The following is a 27381-nucleotide window of genomic DNA, read 5'->3' as shown; positions in this document are numbered from 1 at the left end:
GAGGAGGAAAGGGTTGAAGGACTTGGGAGGGGTCTGAGGAAGGACTCGGGGATCCTGCTCACCCCTCGGGGTCTGCGTGCTCTTACACAGTGGTGGGAGGACCGCTCAGATCGGTCAAATCACGACCTTACCATAGTGGGAATGGGATTGGCCGTGGCCTCGGTGCTGATGTGCTGGGCAGATGCAGGGTCTAGAGGGGCTCTGCTGTTAGTGTGGTCATGCTGTTCATTTGCCCCAAGCCCATTGGGTCTTGCTCCTCACTATAGCTGTGTCTGAGGTGCCCGCTGCTGCCGGGAGCAGGGAGGGGGCAGTAAGTACCAAATTGATCTCCTGTTGCTGCTGGCACCTTACACACATTGTCCCAATTAATTGTGTATGGTATGTGCTCAGCAGATACCTGATGTTTACATAGGGTCAAAAGCTGAGCCTCAGAGACAGAGAGTGACTTGCCCCAGGTCACACAGCCAGGGTCGGGTCCCACAAAGGGCAGGAATGAGCATGAGTTGGGCACGGATGCGCACAAAGTAGGAGGAGGCCTTCCAGGTGCTTCGGAGAGAGGGCTCAAGGACATGGGGCATGCAGGCTGCACTTGTGGAGCCCAAACACCCTGTGCCCAATTCTCAGAGGGAGACTCAGGGATAGGTGTAGGGCTGTATCTCTGGGCGCTGGGTGGTGGGGGGCTACCAAGGACCAAGGTAACCCAGCCCTGGCCCAGCCTTGCCTCCTGTATTAAGAAAGTTCCCTTGTACCAGGAGGACCTCTGGGCCCCTCAGGGATGGGCTGGGACAGTCATGGCCTAACCTTTGCCCTTCCTGTCCATGCACCACGTTGGGAAAATTTTTCTTTTTTTTTTGGCAGTGCCGGGGTTTGAACTCAGGATTTCAAGCTTGCCAGGCAGCTATCACTTAAGCCATGCCCCCAGCACTTTTTGCTGTTAGTATTTTTCTGATACAGTTTTATGGTTTTTCCTGACTGGCCTCACCATCGTACTCCTGCCTGCAGCCTTCTTGGAGATGGACCACAGGCACGCATCACCAGCTTGGCTTGCAGTGGAGTCTAACTTCCCCCCACCCCCACCCAGGCTTACCTCAAACTGCAATCCTCCTGATCTCTGCCTCCTGAGTAGCTGGGATTGCAGGCATGAGCCGCCACACCTGGCAGGAGATCATTTTGAGTTGAGCAGAAGGACCCTGTTCTCTCAGTCCTTGCTGGGCTCCCGCAGGGCAGAGCAAGCACAGTGGTCTTTGGGGTGTCTGAGGGAGGCATGTTTCAGTTCATTGCAGGAAATGCTGGGTGTGCCTCCCATCCCCACCCCCCCCTGCCATGGGAGGAATGAGCAGGGAGCAGCCAGCTGGGGAGGCCAGGGTGGAGAAGGCTCTGCCCAGGCTTGTGTTCACAGGGTCCAGGACAAAAGTTGCCTGAGACCTTGGGGAATCTTCTTCCTTCACCCCCCTGCTGGTGGACAGGACACGTGTGTTTTCACTCATAACCACTGATGTTTTACTCACAACCAAGACAAAGGCGGGTGAGCGTGGAGGTGCTTCATTCCTAGAGGGGTGGAAGCCACAGTTAGGCTCTGCTTCCAGCTCCATCAGCCCCACGTCCCCACAGAGCTGCGTGAGAAAACTTTATGTAACCCTGTGCTGGTCACCACGTGGTCCCCTGGCAGCAGCAACTGCTTTACCTGGGAAATCCGAGCAAGGAAACATGCCCGGCCTGCCCAGGCCTGTGAGTGGAAGCGCTGGACCTGCAGCCTCAGTTTCCTCTGCAAACCTGGCGGAGGGCTTGGTGCACTGAGTTGAGAATCATGGGAAAGGGATGGGGCAGGAGGAGCTGCACAGGTCTGGACCAGCTCTCCAGAGGTGTGGACACCAGGCCAGGGTGGTAACTTGGCTCAGCTCTGGGGGTGAGAGGCGGCGTGGTGGGCTTGGAAGACAGGCAGAGACTGGGTAGGGGGGCTCACTCTGCCTGCCTCCCACAGGGCCTCAGAGAACTGCTGACCTTTCTCCAGAAAATGTCTTATAACTAACCTGCCTACAGTTCAAGTGCATAAGTCTTAAGGATACAGCGAGACAGACAGACACTGTCTGAATAGAATACTTCCACCGTCCACAAGATTCTTCGCACCCCCACAAGGGAGGTCCCCACTGCTTTGCTCTCTGTCACCTCGGTGGCTCAGCCTGCCTGCGACCTTCATGTGCACGTCATCACAGGCACAGTCCCGCGTAGCGCTCCCTCCGGGCAGCCCCGCGGTCCGTCTGTGATTTTTCTCCAGCGTGTGAGCAGCGGGGTGCAGTGCACCTGGGCCGTGTGAGCCGTCTTACCTTGCGGGTTGCCTGCTTTAGCACAGATTTCGCTTTGTTAGGAATGGCCACGCAGGTCTGCGCACGGAGTGAAGCAGCCCGAGCTCCCATCCCGGGACTGAGGGCAGCGTGCCTCGTCACGACCACACCAGCCACCCTGCTGGTGATTGTGTGGAGGGTTCTCTTTGTGGTTTTAATTTGCATTTTCCTGATGATCAAAGTTAACTTTGCTACTGAGTATTAGCCACTAGAAAGAAAATCCCCTTTTGAAAAGTGACTTTTACCTGCTTTTAGATTCAGGCGTCCATCTTTCTCTTACTTTCTGGGACTTCTTTGGACGGATACGTTTTCAGGTAAAGATACGGTGAACACTCTTCCAGAAATCTGTGGCTTCCCTGTTCACCTTGTAAAAAAAGCAGCTTGTGGAGAAATAAATCTGATACCGTAGAATTCAGCCATTGCGCGTAGAGTGTAGTGATTGCTGGGATTTACAGAGTCACAAACTGCCACCCATTGCTGTTACTGTGCCCCCGCCCTTGCGGGCTAATTTGTATTTCCGTGGCATGTCTGTGTGGGCATTTCTTGGTGGTCTTCAGGGATGGGCCTCTGTGCTAACATACTGGTCTCAAATTCACCCGTGTCATAGCGTTTTTCAGTACTTCATTGATTTGGAGATGAGTAGTCCTTGTGAGTAGAACACACTTTGTTTATCTTTGTATCAGTGGGTGAGTATTTGGGTTCTCCGCCCCCTTTTCTTGGCAGTACTAGGCAGGTCCTCGACCACTTGAGTTACACCTCCAGCCCTTTTTGCTTTCAAGACCTTGATCCTCCTGTTTCCACTTCTTGCATAGCTTTGGTGATATGCATGCACCTCCATGCCCAGCTTTTTTTGTTGAGATGGGCTCTCACTAGCTTCTTGCTCAGGCTTGCCTTGAACCTGAACCGTGACCCTCCCTATCTCCACCTCCTGAGTCCTTGTGCCCAGCTAAATGTCTTTAATTTTGATGAAATCCATTTTTTGTATTTTTTTGTTCCGTGGTGTGTGTTTTTGGGGTCATATCTAAGAGAGTCTTGCCTACCCCCCAAATCACAGTTACTGCTGTGTTTTCTTTGAGTTTGACCGTTTTGTGTGTTTGACCGTTTTGTGTGTTTGTGTTTTGTGTGGTGTGACAAGAGAGCCTCATTTCTTTCTTCTGCGTGTGAGTGTCCAGCCACCCAGTCATTTGAGGAATAACATTCTTTCCCACTGGCCTTTCTGGGCCCGTTGTTGTACATCACTCGGACATAAATGCAAAGGGTGTGTTTCCTGACGTTCAGCTGCAGCCCACTGTTCTTACGCCTGTCCTTAAGTGTGGACCACAGTCTTGAGGCTACATAGTTCCTTTCAAATCCAGAAGCGTGAGTCTTCCGGCTTTGGTATTTTCCTCCTTCAAGACTGTTTCAGCTTTCCTGGGTCCCTTGCATTTCCACATGAGTTTTAGGATCAGCTTGTCATTTTTTGTGAAAAAAAAAAAAAAAAAAGAAAAGAAAACAGATTTTGATGGGGGTTTAGGCAGATCTGCACGTCAGCTTGGGGAGGACCAAGCTCAACAATACCAAGGTGAACATGGGCTATCTTTCGGTTTATTTAGGGCCTTGTGTATTACTTTCAACAATGTTTTGTGTTTTCAGCATTCAGGTTTTGAACTTTGTTTATTCAATTCTTAAGGATTTTATCCTTTTTTGAAATGTCATTCACCTTTTTAATGATTTTCTTTGTCTTTTTTTTTTTTTTCTGGTGGGACTGGGGTTTGAGCTCAGGACTTCGAATTTGCAAAGCAGGCACTCTGCTGCTTGAGCCACACCTTCAGTTCTTTAATGATCTTCCTAAGCTTTTATTTAAAAGTAACTTCGATTTACAGAAAGGTCACATGAGCATTAGTAATGTAGAACAGTTCCGTGTCGGTCAGTCAGTCGCATCTGTCTGTAATGTGCAGTCTCACCCCTGCTTGGTCTGAGTTTCCCTACTCTCTGTGGGCCGCCCCACACAGGATTATTCTCAAGTCTCTGAAGTGATCTCAGTGATTGGTCAGACCAAGTGGACTCATGTCCCTGAGTCAGCTCACAGCTTACCAGGACGTGTTGGTGACATAGCATGGCCGAGGTCAGCATGCCACATGGGGTCCTAGGAGTCCATTCAACTCTCAGAATGGAGATCAGTGGTTTGACCATTGGCCAGGACATGCCGGCCACCCACCAGCTGCTCGGCACAGAGATCAGAGGAGGCCGAGCACCCCAATGAGGTGGGTTTGAGAAGAGGGAAGGGCCAGCCCCTGGTGGGAGTTTCCCGCCCCCACTGTAGGCTAGCTTGGCTGGTTTGCAGCACCATATGAGTTCTGTGACACCTGAATGAGCCCCGGAGAGAGGGAGGTGGGCTCACACTCCGTCCTGGGGTGTCTGAGGCTGGGCAGAGAGTCTGGATTGAGGTTCAGAGACCTCGGAGCTAGTGGCCTCCTTAACCCCAGGCCAGTGACCTCTCCTGTCTGGATAGTGTAGCACACCTGGGCTCAAGTGCTGCCATCTCGGTGGCATCTCGGTGGCCTTGGGCAAAATCAGTGGAACTCTATAGGCCTAAATGTCTTGCTGGGGAAGTGGAGATAACACAGCATGCCAGGGTTGTCATGAGGAGGAGAGAAGGAAGTGCTGGGCACGTGGCTCACGTCGGGGTGTGCTCCAGGATGTCGGCTGCTGTTCTCTGCGGAGCTCCCTGGCTGGGTGCTGGAGAGGTAGGGGTGAGCAAAACTCAGCAGAGGGGAGACAAGAAACAACCCCAACACAAAGAAGGCCACCTGAATAAACCCTGCAAAGGCGGCGTCTGCATCCCCATCTTGCAGCTGGGAAAGTTGAGGTCCTTGGAGTTGTGGCTGCTTGCCCAAGGTTACCCACAGGCAGCCCTCCAGGTGGGCAAGGCTCATTTTGTGTATCTTCTCTAGGCCTTGGCTCGGGGCTCCCAGAAAGCTGGAGCAGGAACTCCACAAATAGCTAGGGAAGTGAGGATACCTTGGGATGGGCCCCTGCCCATCCCGGAGCGCCAGTCCTGTTCCAGCCCCTCACACTTCTCACAAGGCTGTGCGCGAGCACACACACACACATACACACACACACACACACACACACACACTCACAACCCAAACCACCATCAATTTCTCAGTTATTCTCTATCTCTGGGCCTTTGCACGTGCTGCCCCCCGCCAGCAACTCTCCTCTTGTCTCAGTGTAGGCATTGCCTCCTGAGCAGCTTTCCCAGAACCAAACCAAATCTCCTCCCTCTAGTTTGCCATAGGTCCGCACTGTTTCCATCCTAGCACTCATACCCCTCGTGGGAATTATCTTTTCACTCCTCTTTTCCCCAGATTGCAAACTCTTGAAGGGCAGAACTGTATCTCTTCCACTGTGTCCTCAGGACTCAGTGCAGAGCAGGGGCACAAATGTTTGTTGGGTGAATAAGGGACTGAGGTATCTCACACCCCTTCCTCCCTGGAGATGAATGCTGGGGACTTTGCGGTGAAGGTGGCTGGAATGACAGACAGGAGAAACCTTCTGCAGGGGTGGCCAGTGCAGCTGGAACTCATGCTTCAGCGCTGCCTGGGCATTAGGATTGGATGTCAGTGGCAATCGCACTTATGCTCCAGGTTTGGGAACGAGTCGTCCTGCTGCTGGCCGCCCTGCCCGTCGGGACTGAGCTGATTCAGTGAGAATTAATTACAGGCGCCTAAGCAGCTTGCAAGGCAATTAATGTTCAGGCTTCCGGGAGTGTGATGCAAATCAGCCGCCTGTCATGCCTTCGCTTGTCCTTCCTCCCCTCCTCCCTCGCTCCCCGCACACCCGTGGGCTCTGGCTCTGGGCGTCAGGCGAGGGACGCTGGTCTTGCCCGGGACCACGCTCCTTGTCTGTCAGACAAATAGAGCTTGCGCCGGCAGTGAGCTTCCGGGTGGCAGACGCTGCTGGGCTTTGGAAAGAGCGAGTCATGCGTGGCCCCTGTGCTAGAGACATCCCACCTAAGGTGTCCTCACAGCTGTGGCAGACGCCTTACCTGCAGGGCCATGTCCCCAGCACGCCAGGCTGGGGTGCCCCATAAATTTTGCTTCTCCCGTGCTCTCCCACCTGAGGCCATGTCCAGTTTATGACCGGACACAGCAAGATCTGAACAGCAGTGGCTAACAGTGATGACGTACCGTGATAAACTGCGAATGCCCCCAAACAACCTCAAGGACCCACATACCATGCGGCTTCTCTCCTCAAAGCCAAGAACCTTCATCTTCTCACTTCCAGGAAGCCTTTTGCCACTCGTCTTCGGCAGGTCTGAGTTGCCAGCAAACTTCTCTGGTGCTTCGGGCCTGTCATTAAGCAAAACAAGGGTCACTTGGACACCAGCGCTGCGAGACAGGGACTGAGTGACTGAAAGGCAGGTAGTGTTTACAGGGTGGATACGCTGGACACAGGCGTGACTCGCCGTCATACTGCTCGGGCAGCGTCCAGCTGAGAACTTAGGAACCGTCCCTCCTGAGAAGTCTTTATTTAGTATTTTCAGACTTCAGTTGACTGCGGGTAACTAAAATCACAGATGGGGGGGGCTGAACCCTGCCCATGTACTTCGCAGTTCACAGGACGAGCCTTGCAGAATCCTCACGTGACCCTCAGTGGCTCTGTTCTCCTCTTGGACAGATGGGGGAACACTAAGGCTCAGAGAGGTAGCAACTTGCCCACAGCTCCTTGACTTCTCTTCTGGCTCCCCTGCCCAGAGCAGGTACGAGACTGTCAGAAGTCCTCTGTCAACCACTGCCCAAGCTACACAGATTATCACCCTCATCAGGTCACAGGGACCTGTTTTCTTTCCTTTCTGGGACCCTGCAGGACCAGAGACTATGTCCTAAACATGGAAGCTGACAGTGAAAGAGCTGCCCTGATCAGCAGGGAACCTCCCAGCCCAGGTTATGTAGGAAACCAGCACCCCAGAGCCAGCTGAGCAGAAAGGAGAAGTCAGTGCCCCCTCACTCTAGCTGCCTCCTGCTTGCAACTCTCTCTTCTGCCTCTGGGAGCCCTGATGGGAGGAGATGGGTTTCCTGTGGCAGCTCAAGCAGGTGGCCTCACTTAGGGACCACTTCTCTTCAGCCTAGAGAGCCCCTGCTTTGACCAAGACTGTGTATCCCCTCCCAAGTGTCTGCCCTTCCAGATGGAGCTGAAGGTCTCCAGAGACAGACTGGATGCGGGAGCCCCCCTCCCCTGACCCCTCCCCAAAGGTCTCACATGCAGGGTCCTGTGTCAGGAGGTCAGCTCAGGCCAGCCGGAGGTGTTCAAGAGGCAGAGGCTCTGAAGCCACACATCTAACAGCATGGGTGGCATCCAGCAGTTGTTGGTGACAGCACAAGGGAGGCGCTCCCTCTCCATCTCCTTCTGCCTCTCCCATGCTGCCTCTGTGACATCCTCCTGCCTCCTGCACACTCCTCCTCCTCCTTCCCGCTTCCCTCCTTTTGCCTTGCCTCTGGCTGTATTTCTTGTTGTCCTTTCTCCCTCTTTCCTGTCCTCTCTTTGCCCCTTATCCACCTCCCTGCCCTCTCCTGCTTCCTGGAGGAAGGGCTGCCCTCCTTCCAGGCACTTCCTGCTCTCAGTTCTTTATGAAGACCTTGTAGGCAGTGAAATTGTTCAACAGTGGAACAGGCCATCTCCCCCAGTGGTGAGTGCCCCGTCAGTGTGGCCCTCACTGTGGGTGGGGCTCTCACTATGCAGCCCAAGTTGACCTTGAACTCAGGATCTTCCTGTGTCAGCCTCCTGAGCGCTGGGATTATAGGCACATAACGTCATGCTCAGCTACATCTTTATATTTTTATAACTTTAATGCTTATTAAATTTAGTTTAATTTTAGAAGTAAATTAGTCAAGATCAAGAAATTTGGGGCCAGGCATGGTGGTGCATGTCTGTAATCGCAGCTACTTAGGAGCTGGAATTCAGGAGGATCACAGTTCAAGGCTAGCCTAGGCAAAAAGTTGGTGAGACCCCCATCTCAACCAACAAGCTGGGAGTGGTGGGTCACATCTGTAATTCCAGATATATGAGGCAGTACTGGGGTTTGAACTCAGGGCCTCATATTTCTAGGCAGGCACTCTACCACTTGAGCAACTCCACCAACCCTTTCTTGTGAAGGGTTTTTCGAGATAGGGTCTCACAAAGTATTTGCCTAGGCTGACTTCAAACCAGGATTCTCCTGATCTCTGCCTCTGGAGTAGCTAGGATTATAGGCATGAGCCCCTGGCACCTGGCTTCATCCTGTTTTCTTTTAGGTTTTTCCCGGTTTGCTTTTTGCACAATTGTATCAGGGTGTGAAACAACTCCCATGTCCCTCTGTGACTTTGTAACACTCCCATGGATACTTCCAAAGGGTTGCTGTCCCTGCACTACCAGGGCAGCCGCCTTGATTGCTTTACACTTTGTTTTGAAACAACATAGCATATGTGCCTCTTCAAAGGTGACTAATGCAAAAGCAAGGCTTTACGAGTCTTTGGAGCAGGAATCACTCACTTTGCCACCCATCTTTTGAGGGAGGAGGGATCAGATGCAAGCCCTGCTCTGAGTGAACTGGGTACTCTGGGCCAGCTGAGGTGGCCCTGTGACCACCAGGTGTGCCTTGGCCTTCCTGCTCTGCAAGAGAGAACATGGGGTCTGGTGATACTGACCCAAGGCCACACAGCTGTCCTTGCAGATCCCCAAAGCACAAGGGACTGCCGAGGTGGACACCCTCAGGCCTATCAGCCTGTGGGTAACAGGCCTTTGGGTTTTCAGGATTTCCATGGAGCTGTCATGAGGGCCTTGGATGACATGGACCAAGAGGGCAGAGACCTGCTGGCCCGGGAGGAGCTGCAAAGGGGCCTGAGCGAGCTCCCGGCCATCCACGACCTTCACCGGGGCATCCTGGAGGAGCTGGAGCAGAGGCTGTCGGACTGGTGAGCAGCCTGCATTCCCGCCTCCCCCTTCTGAGGGTGGGGAGGTGGAAATGGGTAAAACGCCTCCAGGAAACGGCGCCTGGCGTCTCCATTTGATGGATGGGGAGGCAGGGGCACAGGTGGTAAGTCGGTTTGCCCAAAGTAAAGTCCATGCTTTGGTCACAAGCTCAGGTCTCACTATCGCGTCCCCTCCTTGGTGGCAGGGAGAGCCAGCAGAAGGTGGCTGACATCTTCCTGGCCCGGGAACAGGAGTTTGAGCATCACTCCGCACACATCCTGCAGTTCGACAGGAACCTGGGGCTGCTCGCTGAGAGCTGTCTCCGCTGTCCCCAGCTGGCAGCTGCTGTCCGGGAATTCGAGCTGGGTCCCTTGGTCCTCAGAGACTCTACTGTAAGGGCGCAGGGTTGGCAGTGGGCAGGGGAGGGCCCAATGGGAGTGTATGGGGAGACACCTGGCTAGGGGTCGGGGGGGGAGCGCCAGGAAGGAAAACCCAGAACATCCCCAGCTCAGCACACCTCAGTGAGCCCTCCCATGGAAGGGTCTCTAGGCCAGTTCTCCTGTTGTAGTTGAAAGCATGAACTGAGCTGCTTTGGGGTGACTAAGGAAGTTACGTACAGTAAGCACAAGCTGGGAATCCGGTTCCTAGGTGGGGAAAGGGGAGCTTGTCTCTCTTGCTAGCTTTAGAAGCAAGGCAGGGCCTGGGAGACCCTGACTGTGACCTGAGAGGATGGACGTACAGTAGGATTAGCCCAAGCCAGCTGGGCTTCCTGGGGGAGGATAGCCTGGTTCTGGAGCTGAGGGAGAATCTGAGCTCAGCCAGGAAGAGGTGTGAGGACTGATGACCCGGGGTGCCAGGTGCCCACGCCCCGAGGCCAGGGTGACCATGGGGTGCTGTGAGCCGTGGCTGGGGTCTCTGAGGAGCTTCTCCTTCCCGAGAGCAGCAGAGTCAGCCCGGAGGCAGCTGGAGCGTGAAGCATCGGCTGTTGCGTGTGGTTCAACGTCTCTTCCAGTACCAAGTGCTGCTCACAGGTGGGCCACAGGGGTCCTGGGGGGCCAAGGGAGACATAGCTAGGTCTGTGATAGGGATCTCCCTTCCCACCTGACCAGCAGATTGGGAGGATGGCGCAGTCCCTGCCCCCCAGCCCATGCAGAGGCCTTCCCACCTTGGCACCTTCCCCTCACTTCAGTGACACCTCCACCCCAAAACAAAACCCAGCAACAACCCTATGGTGTGTCTCCTCCACAACCCAGCATCTCCCACAGCTTCCCTTGTCATAGAAGCCGTCCTCACAGCCAGATCAGTGGCCTTTTTCAGCCTGGCACCTTTGGTGTCTCTGCAGCCTGACGCTCACCACTTCCTGCTCCTGAAGCCCTTTCCCTCCAGCTTCGCCAGGCTCTGCCCCATCACACGATGGCCTCATAGCAGGCGCTCAGTGGGTATGGGTTGAATAACTGAGGAAGAGACTAGCAGTGGTCACAAGACCAAGGTTGGTCTTGGTGTCCATCTCTGGAGAGAGGGGGCGACCATAGTTGTAGGAGACAGGGCTGGCTCACCAGGACTAACTGATGCTACCTCTCTTTCTGCCACCAGACTATTTAAACAACCTTAGCCCGGACTCAGCAGAGTACGATAGCACGCAGGGTAAGTCCAGTGAGAACCAGAGGAGGGGCTGTGACCCTGTTTCATCCTCTCTCCCCTATCCTGGCTCTGCACCAGTGCCCAGGCTGGACACTCCCCCTCCCCACCGCTGGGTGTGTTCTGCGTGTGACGTCAGACATTCCCCAAGTGTCCTGAGATGAACCCCCCCCACCTCAGCCGTGGAGCACCCTGAATAGGCTGACAGTCAGGAAAGGGGTGATTAGAGAGGTGGTGCCAGGCCTAAGAAGCTCACCCCAGCCTCCCTGTTTCCTCCCAGTCCTGGGCAGTTGTCCCTGCCAGGGTGGTCCCTGTTGTAACGTACTCACTTTACAGACAGAGAAACTAAGGCAGCGTTCAAATCACTGTCAATGTCACGTAGTCAGTTATGGCAGAGCTGGGGTTAGAATCTGTGAGCTGATGCTACAGTGGGAAGAATTGGTGTCACCCTGTCCACAGGCCCTGATGCAGCCACCGGGTCAGGAGGCAGGTCTGGAGGAGGGCAGAGGAAGCAAACAAACAGGCAAGGATGGTGACAGCTAGCCTGGTCCTCCACCAATGTCCCTGCTGTCTGTTCTTCCCTCCCCAGGTGTGCTGACCCTCATCTCCAAAGTCACAGACCGTGCCAATGACAGTATGGAGCAAGGGGTGAGTTAGGCCTGTTGGTACCTCCCTGGGGTGCAGGTTCCTGCACCCTCTGCCCCCTCTGCTCCATCTGCCTTGTGATGCCCTACCATCTACCTCCTGGGATCCTGCAAAAATCCTTGGACTCACACTTGCTGTGTGACCTTAGACACTAAAGGGTCCCTCTCTGGGCCCTGGTTCACCATTTGAACAATGAGGAAGCTATAGACTTGTACAGGCCTGATGAGGAACGCCCCCTGGGGTCTGAGGCCACCTTACCACCTGTGTATAAACAGCACACCCCTAGGCACACCTTACGTCTTCCCAGTTGGAGTTTTTGGGCATAGGGTCCAGAGGTAACTTTTTTTTTTTTTTTTTGGCCACTGGGATTTGAACTCAGGGTCTCATACTTGCCACTCCACCAATAAAGATTTGTATTTTTAATGAGCACCCAGTTGGCAGACTGGCTTACATGGTAGAGTGCCTGCCTATCAAGTATGAGGCCCTAAGTTCAAACCCCAGCACTGTCACAAAAAAAAAAAACCTAGTTTAATAAGCACCCAGGAAAGGGTTCTGCCCACACAAGGTTGAGAATCACTGCTTCCCGAGAACACATGGGCTCCAAGTACACCTCTGACAGCGTGGGTCTCTGTCAGACACTGAGTTTCTGCCAAAGGTAACCATGTGATGGCTGGATTTGAATCCCATTCTTTTTGTAAATTATTTTTGACTGATGAGAAAACATAGGAGTGGTCCATACGCTAGGGCACATGGATACATTGTGTAACATTTAAATCTGGTCAAACATATCTAGCTCCTCTCACATGTATCATTTCTTTATGGTGCAAACATCAAGATCCCCTCTGCTAGCTTTTTCTGGAACGTGATGTTATTACCGTAGTAACATCAAAGCTCACTCCTCTCTGACTCCGCCTTGTTCTCCCCATCCCTTCCTGCTCTCCTCCGCCTCTGTTAACCACCATTCTTACTGTCAGCTTCTGTGATACCAACTCACATATGAGTGAGATCGTGCGGTATTTGTCTTTCTGTGACTGGCTTATTTTGTTTAACATAAGGATCTCAGGATTCCGTTCTTTGTTACGGCTGAACAGTACTCCACTGTGTATGTGTGCCACATTTTCTTTTCCAGTCAGCAGTTGACAGACATTACGTTTCTGTTCCCATTTCTTGGCTGTTGTGAATAGTGCTGTAGTGAACATGGGATGCAGAGGTCTCCTTGACATACTGATTTCATTTCCTTTGGAAATATCTAGAAGTAAGATAGCTGAATCATATGGTCATCCTGTTTTTAATTTTCTGAGGAACTCCCACACTGATCGCCATATGGCTGTACTAATTTACATTCCCACCAACAGGATGCAAGGGCTCCCCATTCTCTACATCCTCCCCCTTCAGTCTTTCTGGTAATAGTCATTCTTACTGGGGTAGCTGGTGTCTCCTTGGGGTTTTGATGTGTCCTTCCCTGAGGATGAGTGATTGTGATCAGGTTTTCATCTGCCTGTTGGCCATTTGCATGACTTCTTTGAGAAACGTCCATTTGGGTGCTTAGCACGTGTTTTAGTTGGGTTATTTGGAATTCTTTTTAAGCTGTGAATTAAGCTACCCACAGGGTAGACTTCCTTGTGCATGGCACACATCGTTCAGAGCTGCCACCTCGCACATGCTCACTGTGTCACAAACCAGTGACACCATCGCTCTCTGCCTTCCACGTTTGAGCTTTCATGGTTTATTAACCCAGCCATGAGGTGTGTCACTGAGCGTAGGTGTGGAGGTTTGGGGTTGGCTCCCCGCTTAGTCAGCAGTAAGAACTTCCTAGGCCAAGCCTCACGGGCCTTTCTGAAGTTGAGGCTTTTGAAGTCAAAGCATCGGTTGTCCTCTTCCCCAAAGTGGGAAATAAAATTTCCCCCCCCAGAAGAGTATGAGGAGACACGGGCAAAGTCTGGGCCGTTTTCACTCTGACTTTTAAGAACTGTATTTGGTAAGATGATGTGAAACTTTCCGTGTGATCTGCTTCTAAGCGTGCAGCTCAGTGGCATTGCCACTGCTATCGTCTCCAGAACTTCTCCATCTTCCCAAACTGAAGCTCTGTCCCCATTAAACACTAACTCCCCTTCCCTTCTCCCTGAACACACTTTACTTTTTAAAACAATTTTAAATGTCCAGGAAGAACTGTGAAGTTAGTGTAGAGTGTTCCGGTGCCCTCTGTTATTACTATGGCACATTTGTTTCATTAGAGAGCCAACATGGACGCAGTACTGCTAACCAAAGGCCCTTGTTCGTGCAGAGTTTCTTAGCTTTTGCCTGATGTCTGGTCAGGATTCCACCCAAGACACCATGAAACACCCAGCCATCTTATCTCCTGGGGCTCTGGTTAGCTGTGATAGTCTCTCAGACTTTCCCTGTTTTGGGTGACCTTGGCAGCTGGGAGGGGGACTGGTCAGGTTTAATGCAGGATGCGCCACCTTAAAGTTACCCTGTCCTGCTCCCCCACTTTTCCTATACTCTTTAGAAAAAGGCAACTCTGCACAGCCCTCAAGGAGTGGGGTGAAAGGCTCCCTCTCCCTTGGGCTGTGTCAACCTACCTTGTTTGGAATTCTTTTCCTTCTTCCTCATGGAGGAACATAAACAAATCAATCATTTGTGGCAGTATGGACTTAGGTATTTATTTTATATTTCGTATAATCCCATACTGCTTTATTTTATTTCTCAAAGTTGTTCCAACTTTGGCCATCGGGAGCTCTTGCAGCTGGCCTGTGTGCCCACTTTGTGTACCCGGTCAATATGACTTTGGGTGTTTTGTTGTTTGTTTTGAGCACTTCGTTGGTTTCTAGAGCTATATGCTCCAGGTTCATTCATCTTGTGTACTTCCTGCCCAGTCTTAGACTCAGCCATTTCTCCAAGAGCCCCTGCTTCCTTCAATTGAATAAGGTATTAGAACCCAAGATCTGTGTCCTAGAGCACTCATCTCTAGGGGGTTATCATTTCTTCTAGGCCCTCTTTGCTGACAGAGCCAAGACAAATAGGCATATGTACTACCTGCATATACACACATCTGTACACATCTGCGAACATCACCAACTGAATCTGTTCAGCCAAACATGAGTTCTTACCCGTGTTTCCAACTGAGTCATGACTGCATGGATCATTCTAGCCTCTGCCCCTTCCAAAGCCCTCACTCCAACAGTGAGAACCTGGCTGTCCCCACTCACCTCCCACGGGCTTATTATTCATTCTGCCTGCACTTCTAAAGGATGTTTTTGCTGGGTATAAAAATCTGGGTTGACCTATTTCTTTTCTCTCTGTCCGTACTCCATGCCTTCTCACTTAACACGGCCTCTGTTAGGAGTCTGTTGGGGTGCTCGTCCTGTCTTTCTTCATGTCACGTGTCCCTCCCCACTGGCTGCCCGCACCATCGCCTGTTTTTGCTTGATCCTTGGGAGTTTGACGCTGATGTGTCTGGGCGTGTCTTGAGGGGAGCTGAGTGGTTGTGATTCTCAAGGTTCTTGATTGGATCTATGCTTTGTTGGTCATTCATTAATTTTGGAAAAGTCTTTTTGCGTGCTCTGCCCTCCCCCCCAGTTTTCTTCTCGTCGTGTTTCAGTTTGAGTAATCTCTACCGATCTGTTCTTCGCTTCTTCCCTAGCTCTGCTGTTTGCTGCTAAATCTGTCTGTCCTAAGACTTCTTTGTTTCTGGCATCACGAGGGGAGGGAGGTTGCTTTTAACCTTTCCATTCGAGACTTCTGTATGGTTTGGGTTCCATCTGTTCATACACATCATCTACCTTTTCTGTCTGATCTTTCAACATGTCAGTCAAAGTTACTTTAAAGTCCCTGTTTTATAGCTCCAACACCTGTCACTTCTTGTTCTGGATTTCCTGAGTGCTTTATCTCTTGGAAAGGAGTTGTGACTGTTGTTTCTCTTGCCTGTTTGGTTTGTGTTCCTCATGGTGTCTGGTTGAGAACCAGACATCATGAGTGGAGGCTTGGTAGAGACTGAGGTGAGTGGTGTTGACCCCTTGTTTCCTTCATGCTGTCTGTGAGGGAGCGTGGGGAAGGAAGCCAGTCCAGTCAGTGCAGCTGGTGATGAGTTGGGTCTGGGTTCAGTTGTCACTGCCCTTTCCGTAGTGCCCTCCCCAAACCCTCCTGTTCTTTGCAATGTAATATTTGCCTGTAATGCTGGAGTTCCCCTCATACTCGGCTCCACCCTCAGCTTTTCCACCCTGCACTGGAAGACTCTTCCATGTTTTCACCCTCTCCCCATCTCTGAGGGAGGCTGCAGCTTCTCCTTCCTCATTGCTTCCTGGCAGCCATGCTCTGCCTTGAACCTGTTGCCAGCCCTGGACAGCTGTCTGTCCGCCCTTGGGCATCAGCTGGCTTCTGCATGGTGTCAGTGCACAGCACTGGGCCCAGAGGGTCATCATCCCCTTCTTGGAGTGACAGGTCTTATTTCTGCCCATTCCCCAGAGTGGCAGAGGAACTTCTCGCCTTCCCCAGTGGCTGAACCCTTGTGTGGTTAAAGGACCTGGGGAAGCAGGGAGGGTTCTGTAGCAGCGCCTGGGGTAGCTCTGACACACACTGTCACCACCAAAGGGGGCCTGGTCACCCCTAATACTCAGAGACTCATGCAGAAGAGCTTGCAAGTCAGTGCAGACTCCCTCATGTCTGCCACTCCTGTCTGTCTGAGTTGCACTGCCAGCCCACACTTGATCTTCACAAATTCATAAACATTTTAGCTTTCTCTTCCTTTCCTTTCCTCCCACCCGCCCTCCCTTCCTTTCTTCCTTCCTTTCTTCCCTCCTTTTCTTTCTTCCTTTTTGGCAGTACTGGGGGTTGAGCTCAGGGCCTCAACCCTTGCTAGGCAGGTGCTCTCCGCCTGAGCCGCTCTGCCAGCCATTTTTGTGCTGATTATTTTTGAGATTAGGGTCTCGCTTCATGTCCAGGCCAGCTGGACTGAGATCCTCCTATTTGTGTTGCAACTGAGATGACAGGCCACCTGTTATCCATTGATTGATTGAGAACTTTATGCCTAGGCTGACCTCAAACCCTGATCCTTCCAAGCTGCACCTCCTGAGTAGCTAGGATTACAGGCTTGAGCCTGTAATCTCGGAAAACACCCGGAAACTCTTTCTTCTCACCTCCATTCTGAGACCACCTCTTTCTCCTGCACGTCACCAAACACATGACCGGCATCTCTGATCTTCAGAGTCTGTCTTAGTGACTCAGTTCTGGTGGCTGCCTTGTGACTTCGGCTCTGGCAGGCTTAAGAAAAGTGGGTTTTGTGGATTATCTGACCTTTGCTCCCAGTTAGGGCAGAAGCAATGTTGCTGTAGCTTTCTTCCTCACAAGGGGTAAGGAATGACGACTGGGTATGTATGTCTTCTGTGCAGGGTTTCATGCCTGAAGCCATAGGTAACGTGAAGGGCTTTTCAAGGTGACTTCTCTCCACACGGTTTTCACCTCGCTAGGTCCCTTTAGTACCTGTCCTAGTGAAAGGGCCAAGGTACACCTGCCCGTTAGTAGTTGCTGGCTTCTAGGATTGCCGGACACCATGTAGAGTGGTGTGGCACTTTGCGTATTTTGGATAACCCGGCAAAGGATCGACCGGGTTCTTTATTCTTCTAATCATGAGTCTTAAGAAGTGTGCACCAGTTTCCTCACCAAGTGTGCATTTTCTTGGTTATTGGCCTTCAGGGCCCTAACCCTGGCTGTAAGCCAAGAGACACTGCGGCCGGCCTTTCGCCCTGAGTTACTGACATCCAGTTGCACCAGGCCTTATGAGGGACACAGGCTTAGAGCAGAAGTTGTGGCCCAGAGACAAACAAGTGTCAGATGGCCTAGTGACCATCCTGGTGGCACACAGATGGTGTCATGAGGCCAGGGCCCAGAGGAGCCATTCTAACTGTGGACAGCTCGCAGCCACTGCATCTCGCATCTCGCATCTCGCATCTCGCGTTCTCAGGCCCCAGTCCTGCCTAACACAGCTTGGATTTGGGGCAAGGCCTTCCCCGGCTCTGTTTTCCAACACTGAAACGGAAGCCATGCCACCCCTTACAGAAGAGATAAGGCTCCTGGAGGGAGCCTGACCATCTTCCCTGCCCTGCCTCCACCTACAGGAAAACCTGCAGAAGCTGGTGCACATTGAGCACAGCGTTCAGGGCCAAGGGGACCTCCTCCAGCCAGGAAGGGTGAGTACTGCCCGGGCAGGGCACAGGGTGGGCAAGGCTCTGATAAGCACCATTGTGCAGCCAGGCTGGCCCCAGGCAGGCCTGGCTGCAGGTGCTGTTTACATGAGGGTAGTGGGGTACACACCCCTGGGCTTGTCAGCTCTCCGCCTTGCTCTGCCTTGCCTGGTGCACTCCCAGGGCTGTTGAACCAGTGCCTATGGTTCTCCTCACCCCTGAGAAGAGGCACCAAGTATCTTTAGTCCAGAGTTGCTGGGAAAGCAGGAAACCATCTCTCAAGTGCAGACCCCGAGGAAGCATCTTAAAAATAGCATTCTTTAAGAGAGAGGCTAGAGGGATGGCTCAAGTGGTAGAGTGCCAGCCTAGTAAGTGCAAAGCCCTGAGTTCAAATCCCAGTACCACCAAAAGAAAGAGAAAGATTGAGAGAGGGGAGGGGGGGAGAGAAAGAGAATGGGGGTGGAGAGAGAGAAAAGGGGGGTGGAGAGAAAGAGAGAGGTGGAAGAGGGAGGGAGATGGGATGGGCCTGGGATGTAGCTCAGTGGTACAGCATGTGCTTAGCACATGCAAGGTTCTGGGTTCAATCCCCAGCAAACCCCCCCTAAAAAAGAGAGAGAAACAAATTTACTTTTAAGCTTCCAAATGGAAAACATGCAACTCAGTTCAAAAATCGTCAGAAACATGATCATTACGAGTTGGAGTGAAAGATTGTACTTAGTGGAGTTGACTCCAAGTTAGCAGAGATCTCACTGGTCTGGAACTGGTAGCTACCGCTTCCAGGTTCAGCCATTCAGCAAACCTTCCAAGGCTGTGTTCCAAGTGGACACTCATGCTGGCACTGAGAGAGGAGCTTGTGGCCTGGACCACTCTGACTGGAGCAGTGTCAGGCATGGTGCACTGGGAAGAGAACTCCTTTGAGAGGCCACCTACTGTCACTGTGCCACTCTAGCACACATAGAGCCTCTCACAGACTGAGAATTCCCCCACGAGGTGCTCTCAGGTACTCTGGGAGTTCTCATGACCTACATTTCCCACTCAGGGCCTCCCCTGGCCCTTCTGTGGGGCAGTGAGGAGCATCATTGCCTGTCTCCCCACAGGAGTTCCTGAAGGAAGGGACGCTGATGAAAGTGAGGGGGAAAAACAGACACCCTCGGCACCTATTTTTGGTAAGCAATCTAGTCCCAAACCAAGCCCCGGGACTGTAAACTTCGTGAAATTTTCTAAGGCCAGTATTCAAGGACAAACAGCGGGACTGAGGCAGAACAGAGTCCTCAAGATGAAGCTCACTGTGTACAGCTGTGCCTCCTAGAAAGCTGACATTGTCAGCCTTGGAAGCCCTGAGCAGTCACTTGTTATCTGAATGCTTTTGAGGGGAACATTGCTGAAATTTAACTGCTCAGGTATCCACCTTAAGCAGCCTAAACCAGGGGATTCTTAACCTGGGAATAATTGCTGTGACATACGAGAGAGCTAAGAAAGATCAGCTTGGCCAGGTCTCCCAACAGATGGGCAGCTGAGGCCCAAAAGGAACCCAGGATTGCGACCATGGGTCCAGCACTGTCCCCTCTGTGTGGGAGGCTGGGTGGAATTTAATGTTTAGTGATGTACAGACGCACGTCAAACATCAAGGAATATCCAGGCCTGCGGTGCAGCAGCATCAGCCGCAAGTCTGTGGAACTCTTTGTCCCAATCTAGGACCCCCCAAAATCTGCACTTTCAGTGTCAATCAGTTTTCTGTCATTAGGACAACTATCCGAGATAACCAACTTAAAAAGAATTTTATTTGGCTCACAGTTTTGGAGGCTCTAGTTCCTGGTTGTTGGGCCTCTCACTTCGGGCCTGAGGTGAGGAGTTTATCACGGCAGAGCAAGGCCGCTCATCTCATGACCAGGAAGCAAAAGAGGGGAGGGGAAAGAGCTGGCTCCCATGGACTCCTTGTAGAGGCCTCCCACTGGGCCTTACCCCCTAAAGGCTCCACCACCACCCAACAGTGCCTTCAATACATGGGCCTTTGGGACACCTTCTGTCTGCTGGGCATCATCTTCCTCTCTGCTCTTGCTCTCTGCCCTGTAATCCCTGGTTACTGCCAGCTGTGGCATTAACCTCCTGTGTGTTGTCTGCCTCCTCACACTTAGGATTGCATGTGAGACCACACTTAGGAGGCTCAGGGTGGGTGTCCCTGAGCACCTCCTCTGTGCTGGGTCCTGGGAACAAAGATACGTCACAGCCTTGTCCCCAGCCTCCATGGTCCCCTGGGAAGGAGAAACACACAGACAACAGTGGCAAACACAGTTGTGAGAAAGAGATGGCAGGAATCTCGGGGAACACGGAGATAAGGGCAGAGAGGTGGCAGCTGCCACTTATTCAGTGCCTTCTGGGTTCTGCACTGTGCCCCGGGGGTCATGTTTCCTGGAGAAAATCTACATGAATTAAGTCCTGAAGTGAGGATGGGCGTCTGCTGAGGACAGAGGAGGCATTTCAAGAGAGAGAGGACAGCTTGAGCAGAGAACAGCATGCTGTGTTTGGAGGACCTCCTGACTCCAGAAGGCTTTGGTGCAGATGGGCCTTCCACTGACGACTCAGGTGTCCGCCATGCCCCAGTAGACCCAGTCACTGAGGGGCCACTTGGAGCTGAATTCCAGCGAGAGCTGAGGAACAGAAATGCTGAGCCTGGCCAGAAAGTGTGGGGTGTGCTGGGTCTCCATGGCTTGTGTCCTAGGCCATGGCCTGGCCTCATGAGTCTATCAGCTCTGCATGACACACAAAGTGACCCAAATTGAGAATTTCTCCTCCCCCCCTCCCCCATTTTTTTCCTGAGACAAAAATTTATGTATGCCAGACTGGCCTTGAACTCAAGCTCCTCCTGCCTCAGCCTCGCAGGTACTGGGCTTGCAGGCTTCTACCACCATGCCAGCTTCCCTCCCTTTCTTGACTGTATTTTATTGAGGTTTAATTATGAAGATCTTAAGCTACGTGTCAGTCTGTACTGACCAGTGCTTAGCGTTGCTCAGCCTCCTCCTGGGTCAGGATTTGCAGCATTGCAGACCCCCTCCCTGCAGGGGGGAGGACCACTTGCAAGACCCACCACCGCCTGCAAGGACCCGGGCAACCACTGGCCTGATTTCTGTCACTTTAGATTGGTTTTGCCTGACCTGGACCTTCATGTAGATGTGGTAGCTTCTTCCTCCACTCAGCATGACTTCGAGGTTTGTCTGTGTGGCCGCGTGTCTTGCAGCTTGCTCCCTTGCGTAGCTGCGCAGTGTTCGTAGCATAGCTATCCCGGCTTTCAGTAGACGTTGGGGTTGTTACGGCTTTTTGACCGTTAGCCACAAAGCCACTGTGACATTCACAGTCACAGTGATGTGTTGGGGCCCAGGCATCAGTTCCCTTGTGTACCTGCCCAGGACTGGAGCTGTGGGGAAGGGAATCATGAACACAGAGTGGTTCTGCTCCCCTGTGGGGGTAATGAGGTGCGTCAAATCCCTGTGCACCCCAGAGCTCAGAGATCCTTCTATAGCGGAACACCTCTGATGGGGTTTCCTTCTCCCCAGATGAGCGATGTGCTTCTGTACACGTATCCCCAGAAGGACGGGAAGTACCGGCTGAAGAGCTCACTGCCAGTGGCCAGCATGAAGGTAAAGGCCCAGCTCTGAGCACCCTGAGGAGCAGCAGGGAGACCAAAGGGAGTAAGAGATGGTGTCCTCCGGGAGCACCCAGACTGGCCGGAGGAGTAGGAGGAAGGAGCCCCGAGGAAACTGTTGAAATTGTGAACAGCAGCGGGTTTATGCTCTGGGTAGTTCAGGGATGGGAAAGAACAGGAAGGCTTCCTGGAAGAGGGGACCAAAATCCTCAGAGTGGACAGTATTTGGTCAGATGGGGAGAGGGAGAGAAGGAAGGACATCCTATGGGAGGAAAATGCACAACAGAAGGTTTGGAGGGAGAAAACAAGCAGATTTTTGGTAATTTTTTCTTCTCTTGGCCGTAGTGGGAATTTAACTCAGGGCCTCACACTTGCTAGGCAGGCACTCTACTACTTGAGCCATGCCCCCAGCCCTTTCTTCTTTGGTTATTTTGGAGATAGGGTCTGGATTTATGCCTGGACTAGCCTTGACCGCATCCTCCTGTTTACGCTTCCCGTAGCTGGGATGCTAGCCTGGGGCCTTTTATTGATCGAGATGGGAGGTGGGTCTCTCTCAAGGTTTTTGTCAGGGCTGGCCTTGAACCACCATCCTCCTGATCTCCTCCCAAGTTGCTAGGATGCCTGATAATTGTTTTAGTTGCGGTGAAATACACATAGCGCTGACCATCTTAGCCATTTTCAAGCACCCAGTTCAGTGTCATTAAGCATATCACGTTGTTGGGCAGCCACTGCCACCGTCCATCTCCAGAGTATTTTCATCTGCCCAGCCAAAACTCTGCCTTCACTGAACACTCATTCCCCTCCCGTCCCCAAGCCACTGGCACCCACCATTCTCTCTGTCGCTGTGAATTTGACTGCCCTGGGGACCTCGTGTACCCGGAGCCCAGCAGTTTGTGTCCTTGTGACGAGCTTACTTCCCTTGGCTTTTCAGCCAAGGTTCATACGTGAGGTAGTGTGCGTCCACAGCGCCTTCCTTTCTAAGGCTGAATAACAGCTGCTGTATGTGTGCATCCCGGCTCACCCCTTCAGGGGACACCTGCGTGACTCTCACCTCTTGACCGCTGTAGAGATACCACATGGACTCAGGCTTGCGTGTGTGGACCAGCTCAGTGCAGCTTGGTCCTGAAGACGGACATGGGGGAGCACTGGGGGATTCTTAGGGCACAGAGATCTTGGGGCGTTAACTCCGGAGCTACTGCGGTGTTTCAGCAGAGCAGCAGCGGGGTGGCGAGGAGAGCTGAAGGAGGTGTTTTGGGCCTCTTTCATCCCACTGGCTCTCTAAGGGAGGTGGGGAGCAGAAGAAGGGAGCCCCTTTCTCAGCGGGAGGCTTGTTCCACCAAGGAGCCTGTGAGAGGTGGCGGTGGTGGACAGGTACTTTGTCCACCCCCAGGCACACCTGTGAGACTGCCCAGCAGGGCCATGAGGGTGGTGCCCCGCAGCCTTCCTGGGGTGGGTGAGTGGCCCAGAACAACAGCGTCAGCAGCTGTGCACTCCCACCACCTGAGGTCTGCCCCGTATAGGTGAGGAAACTGTGGCTAAGGGGCAGCCGTGTCGGGTCTGTGCTCACCCTTCCTTGCCTCGCCCTGAGGTGGCTGCTGTTGGTTTTCCTGGCAGGTCAGCCGCCCTGTGATGGAGAGAGTACCCTATGCTCTGAAGGTCGAGACTCCTGAGACCTGCCTGATGCTCTCTGCAAGGTACAGGGCAGCGGGCGGGAGGACAGCGCAGCAGAGCTGTTGGGTGGGAATGTGAGGAATAGCAGAGGTTGGATGTATCACTGTTTTTATCCTACTGTCCTTTTTTTTTTGTGTGTGGCACTGGGATTTGAACTCAGGGCCTTATGCTTGCTAGGCAGGCACTCTGTCACTTGAGCCACCCTGCCAGCCCTTATCCTGCTGTCTTTTTGGGTCAAAGTTCTTTTTTCTTTTCGGTGTTTAAGCATGTTTGCTCACAGACCCCTTTTTGAATCTGATTGGGTAAAAAGAAATACTGTGCCTTGTAGATGGTACCTTCTCACAGTAACCTTATATGGTGGAAGAGTTAAGGGCTCTCATCTCATTCATGAGGCTCCACCCTTGAGGTGACCTATGAATTTGGGGAGGACCTAAGCAGGCAAACCACAGCAGGGAAATTGGCCTTTCTGTTGGAAATGTCTGCATCGGGCTGGAGAGTGGCTCAGTGATACAGCGCTTGCCTCACGTGCAAGGCCCGGGGCTCTCTGCATTTTCTCCTAGGGATGCCCCATGGCCAGCGCTAGACCACGGCCTTAAGGAGCATCCAGCCCCTTCTCTCCCTTCCAGGCCAAGGTGAACTTGCACTCTTGGGGTCAGAACTGGGAGGGGCAAATTCTGCCAGGGGCAGCTCTTCAAGTTGAGCATGGTGGGGTTGAGGCAAGCTGTCTACCCTCCCTGCTGGTGTCTGATCCTGAATGGCATTGTCACCCGTCACGTGGGGACTTGTCCTGCCCATGGGGGGCCAGTTCTGGGAGTGCAATGGGTGCATCCACACCAGCACGTACAGTCTTTTATGGGCACTGGTTCATTCAGCATTCACTAGCTGCACCTCAGTGCCAGGTCCTACACCATGGTTTAGCCCTTGATGTCCTAGGGAGGAGCCCACACTATGGGAAGGAGGGTTATGTTGAACACCGGTTCTGGTGTGGCTTGGTAAGTGCTGTGTTGACTAGAAGTGTCCAGGACAGCAGTGACAGGCATTGGACCTGCCAGGTCTCAGGCAACTCTTGTCCTCATCCTTGGAGGTGGGGTTGCAGACCCTGTCTTGCACAGAGAGTTGAGGACCTAAAGAGAAGTCACACAGCCGTGGGAGGCAGAACTGGGATCTGAATGCGAAGATCTGCCCAAGGGGTAGAAAAGCTGTGGAGATTCAAAGGAGTGACTGCCCCATCTAGGGAGGGGGCTTGGCTTCCTGGAGGAGGTGGTGACTGGGTGGCCTCTCCTCTTTTCTCAGCGCAATCAGGGGCAGGAGGGGACCCAGAATATAGATTCTGTTTGCCCAGCCATTACTGAGAGTAGTGACAGGCCACACTCCAGCCTTCAGGTGAGGATGCCTATTTTCTTCAGGCAGGGGCCTCAGGAGTCACTGTCATTGACAGGCCTGTCACCTTTCTGCTAGTGTAGACCCATCACACTGGAGCTGGGCTGAGGGAGTGGGTCCCATATATCTCCTTTTGCAGACATGGTACCTGGTTGCCTACCAAGCCCATTTCGCTTTTACCCACCACCCTTGCTCCCTCTCAGGCCACAGTGTCCCCTCTCTCAGCTCAGGCTTTCCTGGGTCTCTGCACTCCTATGCGGGGTGAGTACGACACCTAGTGGACACTTTGAGAATTTTCACCTGGCTGCCATCCCTGGGGCACTGCACCCAGGCTATTCTTGAAGTCTGTCGGCAGTATGCATGTCTGGAAAGCTATGTGGGAAAATGAGGAGGAAGATGGAGACTGGATGTTTACCATCACCAGTTCCCATCTACCTCACCCCCACACGGGTTCCTGCCTTCTTCCCCTGCTGGCCAGTCACTCCTGAAGTGTGGGATCCGGGGCCTTCTCCGTGTGGTGCTTTGCTGTTGACAAGGTGGCTCCACATCTCACACCTCATCCCACCCTCACCGCAGCTGGGAGCTAGAGGTGGGGTGTAATTCCCAGGAGGAAACCAGCCCAGAGGACAGCTCACGGGTCCATATTGGTCCTACTACTGAGTGAGAAGCTGGATTCAAATTTAATTTAGCAGGTGGCCAGTGCTTTGGCAGTGGGGCAGGAGGCTCAGGTTTGGGGCAGGGGGTGATCAGGGACACATCCACAGGGAGGGGGTGGCAGGGAGAGCTGCCTGAGTGTGCCATGGCTCACCCTAGCACGTGCCCACAGCTCTTGCGCAGAGAGAGACGAGTGGCATGGCTGTCTGAGCAGAGCTGTCCCCGAGGACTACAAGACCCAGGCTCTGGCAGCGTTCCACCACGGTGTGGAGGTGAGTGGAAGTCCATTCTGCCCAGAGAGCCCCTGAGCAGAGACCATTGCAGGCCACTCACACCCAGCAGGATACCTGCCTCCTGTCCTTGTTGCCCTGGCTTCCAAACCCAAGTCAGGCACCTCCGTGCAACCCACAAGCCCAGCACCCAGCCGCACTTCCCAGTCACTGTTTCCAACCGAAGGCCGGAAGATTGGAGATTCTGGAGAGGCTTATTCAGAATTAGGGACCCTGAAACCTGCATGCTCCCCGGGAGGAAAGGGGGCAGGGCTTGCCTGAGCCACCCATCTGGCTGTCTCTTGACCATATTGCCTACCCTATCCTGTTGCTCCAGATTCGCGAGAGGCTAGGGGTCAGCCTAGGGGAGAGGCCCCCAACCCTGGTGCCCGTCACACATGTCATGATGTGCATGAACTGTGGCTGTGACTTTTCGCTCACCCTGAGGCGCCATCACTGCCATGCCTGTGGCAAGGTAAGTCACCGTCTTGATGAGTGTGGCCGGGAGCAGGGCCTGGGGCTCGGGGGCCCAGAGCAGGATATGTTCGTAGCAACCCTGAGAGGTGGAGATTGCTCCCACCCCCCACCCCCCACCCACCACTTGCAGTGTTTTCATCAGAGCATATACAGTGACGGTCCCTGGAAGAGAAAGTGTTCTGTCATGGTTAAGGGCCCAGCTCATCAAAAAAACAGAGAGGCCCTCGCTCAGAACTGCCCTGCAGCCTGGGCCACAACCTAGGGTGATGGTCAGAGCTCAGGGCTCCCCGGAGGAGGTGAGGGGCGGATTAGCAGGGCAAGAGGATGCTGATCTCTTCGCACATGCTGAGAGTGTGACAACCGCTCAGACACATTCCCCACGCGGCCTGCAGATCGTGTGCCGGAACTGTTCTCGCAACAAGTACCCACTGAAGTACCTCAAGGACCGGATGGCCAAGGTGTGTGATGGCTGCTTTGGGGAGCTGAAGAAGCGGGGAGGGGCCATCTCCGGCCCCATGAGAGGTGAGCTTGCTTGGCCCTTGCCTTCCTCCAGAAGGCCCAGTGGCCTCTATCCAGGCTCCAGAGCGGTCTCTGTGGTCCCGAATTCTTGCCTGAGCTCACTTTCCCCAGAGGGAGGGTGTTCCCTTCACGAGGGAGAGGAGACCTCATGTTCACACCAGGGCTCCCTTCCCCAAAGTCCTGGTTCCATGGAAAACTGATCATGACAGGTTCTGTAGGCAAAGTTCAGGCACCAATGTATCTCTGTGAAGAGGACAGAGCAGACAGGCATCATGTTCATGATGCCATAGAGGCCCCTTTGGAGGAACATTCCATAACCTGTGTTCTGTGGGACCTGTGGGGACCTTTATGGGACTGACAGGAGTGTAGATAGGGCAGAGGTAGAGAGGCCTCAGACAAAGGAGCCATTGGAAGCTGAGCTGACCCTTGAGACTTTAAAGGACAGGCTGTGCCCAGAAGCTCGAGAGAGAGAGAGAGAGAGAGAGAGAGAGAGAGAGAGAGAGAGAGAGAGAGAGAGAGAGTGAGAGTGAGAGTGAGCAGGTGTATCCTGGGCCTGAAACCAAGTGTGCCCCTTCCCTGGGGCCACACCAGATCCTGCTGGTGGGGCTGGGAGGACTGCCCAGTGTCCTGGAAAAGCAGTGTGCCTCAGCAGGAGGGAGTATACAGCATCTCGGCCTCCTGACGCTGTGGCAGGCTGGCTCACACTGGGAGGGACCCCGTCCCACCAGAGTCAGCAGTTGGCGGACAAGCCACTCTCATCTCCTTCCTTGCCCGCCCTGTGGCTTCTCTCCCTGCAGAGCGCCCCGTGAGCATGAGCTTCCCCCTGTCCTCGCCCCGCTTCTCCTCCGTCTTCCTCAGCATCAGCCCCGCCACCTTCAAGAAGCAGAAGAAGGTCTCTTCCGCCCTGACAGAGGTAAGGCAGGTAGGGTGCAAGAGAGGCCACGGAGGACTCAATTAGAACATCCTGTTGCAACCTGACCAGTCTCTTCAGGGCTAAGAGAACTCCTAATGGGAAAGTCTGCCATTGGACC

The 27381-nt window shown here is 53.2% G+C and overlaps 1 protein-coding gene and 1 long non-coding RNA gene across 3 annotated transcripts in view; one reads left to right on the top strand and one right to left on the bottom strand.

Annotated features, from left to right (window-relative positions):
* The window catches only part of Fgd5 (FYVE, RhoGEF and PH domain containing 5), a 101516-nt gene that overhangs the window by 66070 nt on the left and 8065 nt on the right, over positions 1 to 27381 (top strand). Inside the window, exons 6-18 of one of the 2 annotated variants that reach the window (XM_074044482.1) lie at positions 9120 to 9280; positions 9484 to 9670; positions 10225 to 10309; positions 10872 to 10922; positions 11506 to 11564; positions 17675 to 17746; positions 18838 to 18906; positions 21292 to 21375; positions 22995 to 23074; positions 25258 to 25357; positions 25692 to 25829; positions 26224 to 26353; positions 27148 to 27263. In XM_074044482.1, coding sequence (XP_073900583.1) covers positions 9120 to 9280; positions 9484 to 9670; positions 10225 to 10309; positions 10872 to 10922; positions 11506 to 11564; positions 17675 to 17746; positions 18838 to 18906; positions 21292 to 21375; positions 22995 to 23074; positions 25258 to 25357; positions 25692 to 25829; positions 26224 to 26353; positions 27148 to 27263 — 1332 coding nt within the window. Of the gene's footprint in view, positions 1 to 9119; positions 9281 to 9483; positions 9671 to 10221; positions 10310 to 10871; positions 10923 to 11505; positions 11565 to 17674; positions 17747 to 18837; positions 18907 to 21291; positions 21376 to 22994; positions 23075 to 25257; positions 25358 to 25691; positions 25830 to 26223; positions 26354 to 27147; positions 27264 to 27381 lie in introns of both variants that reach the window. The other variant, XM_020175595.2, reaches the window with a different exon arrangement.
* Positions 3582 to 7842, bottom strand: LOC141411547 (uncharacterized). Its single transcript, XR_012436396.1, has 3 exons — positions 7590 to 7842; positions 6565 to 6679; positions 3582 to 5060 (listed from the first exon to the last, which is right to left on the bottom strand). It is a non-coding gene; the product is annotated as an uncharacterized lncRNA (long non-coding RNA).

The sequence above is a fragment of the Castor canadensis genome, chromosome 10 (assembly GCF_047511655.1).
Source record: "Castor canadensis chromosome 10, mCasCan1.hap1v2, whole genome shotgun sequence".
Lineage (NCBI taxonomy): Eukaryota > Metazoa > Chordata > Mammalia > Rodentia > Castoridae > Castor > Castor canadensis.
The sequence above is the reverse complement of the archived record's forward strand: the minus strand, read 5'-3'. Positions and strand labels throughout refer to the sequence as shown.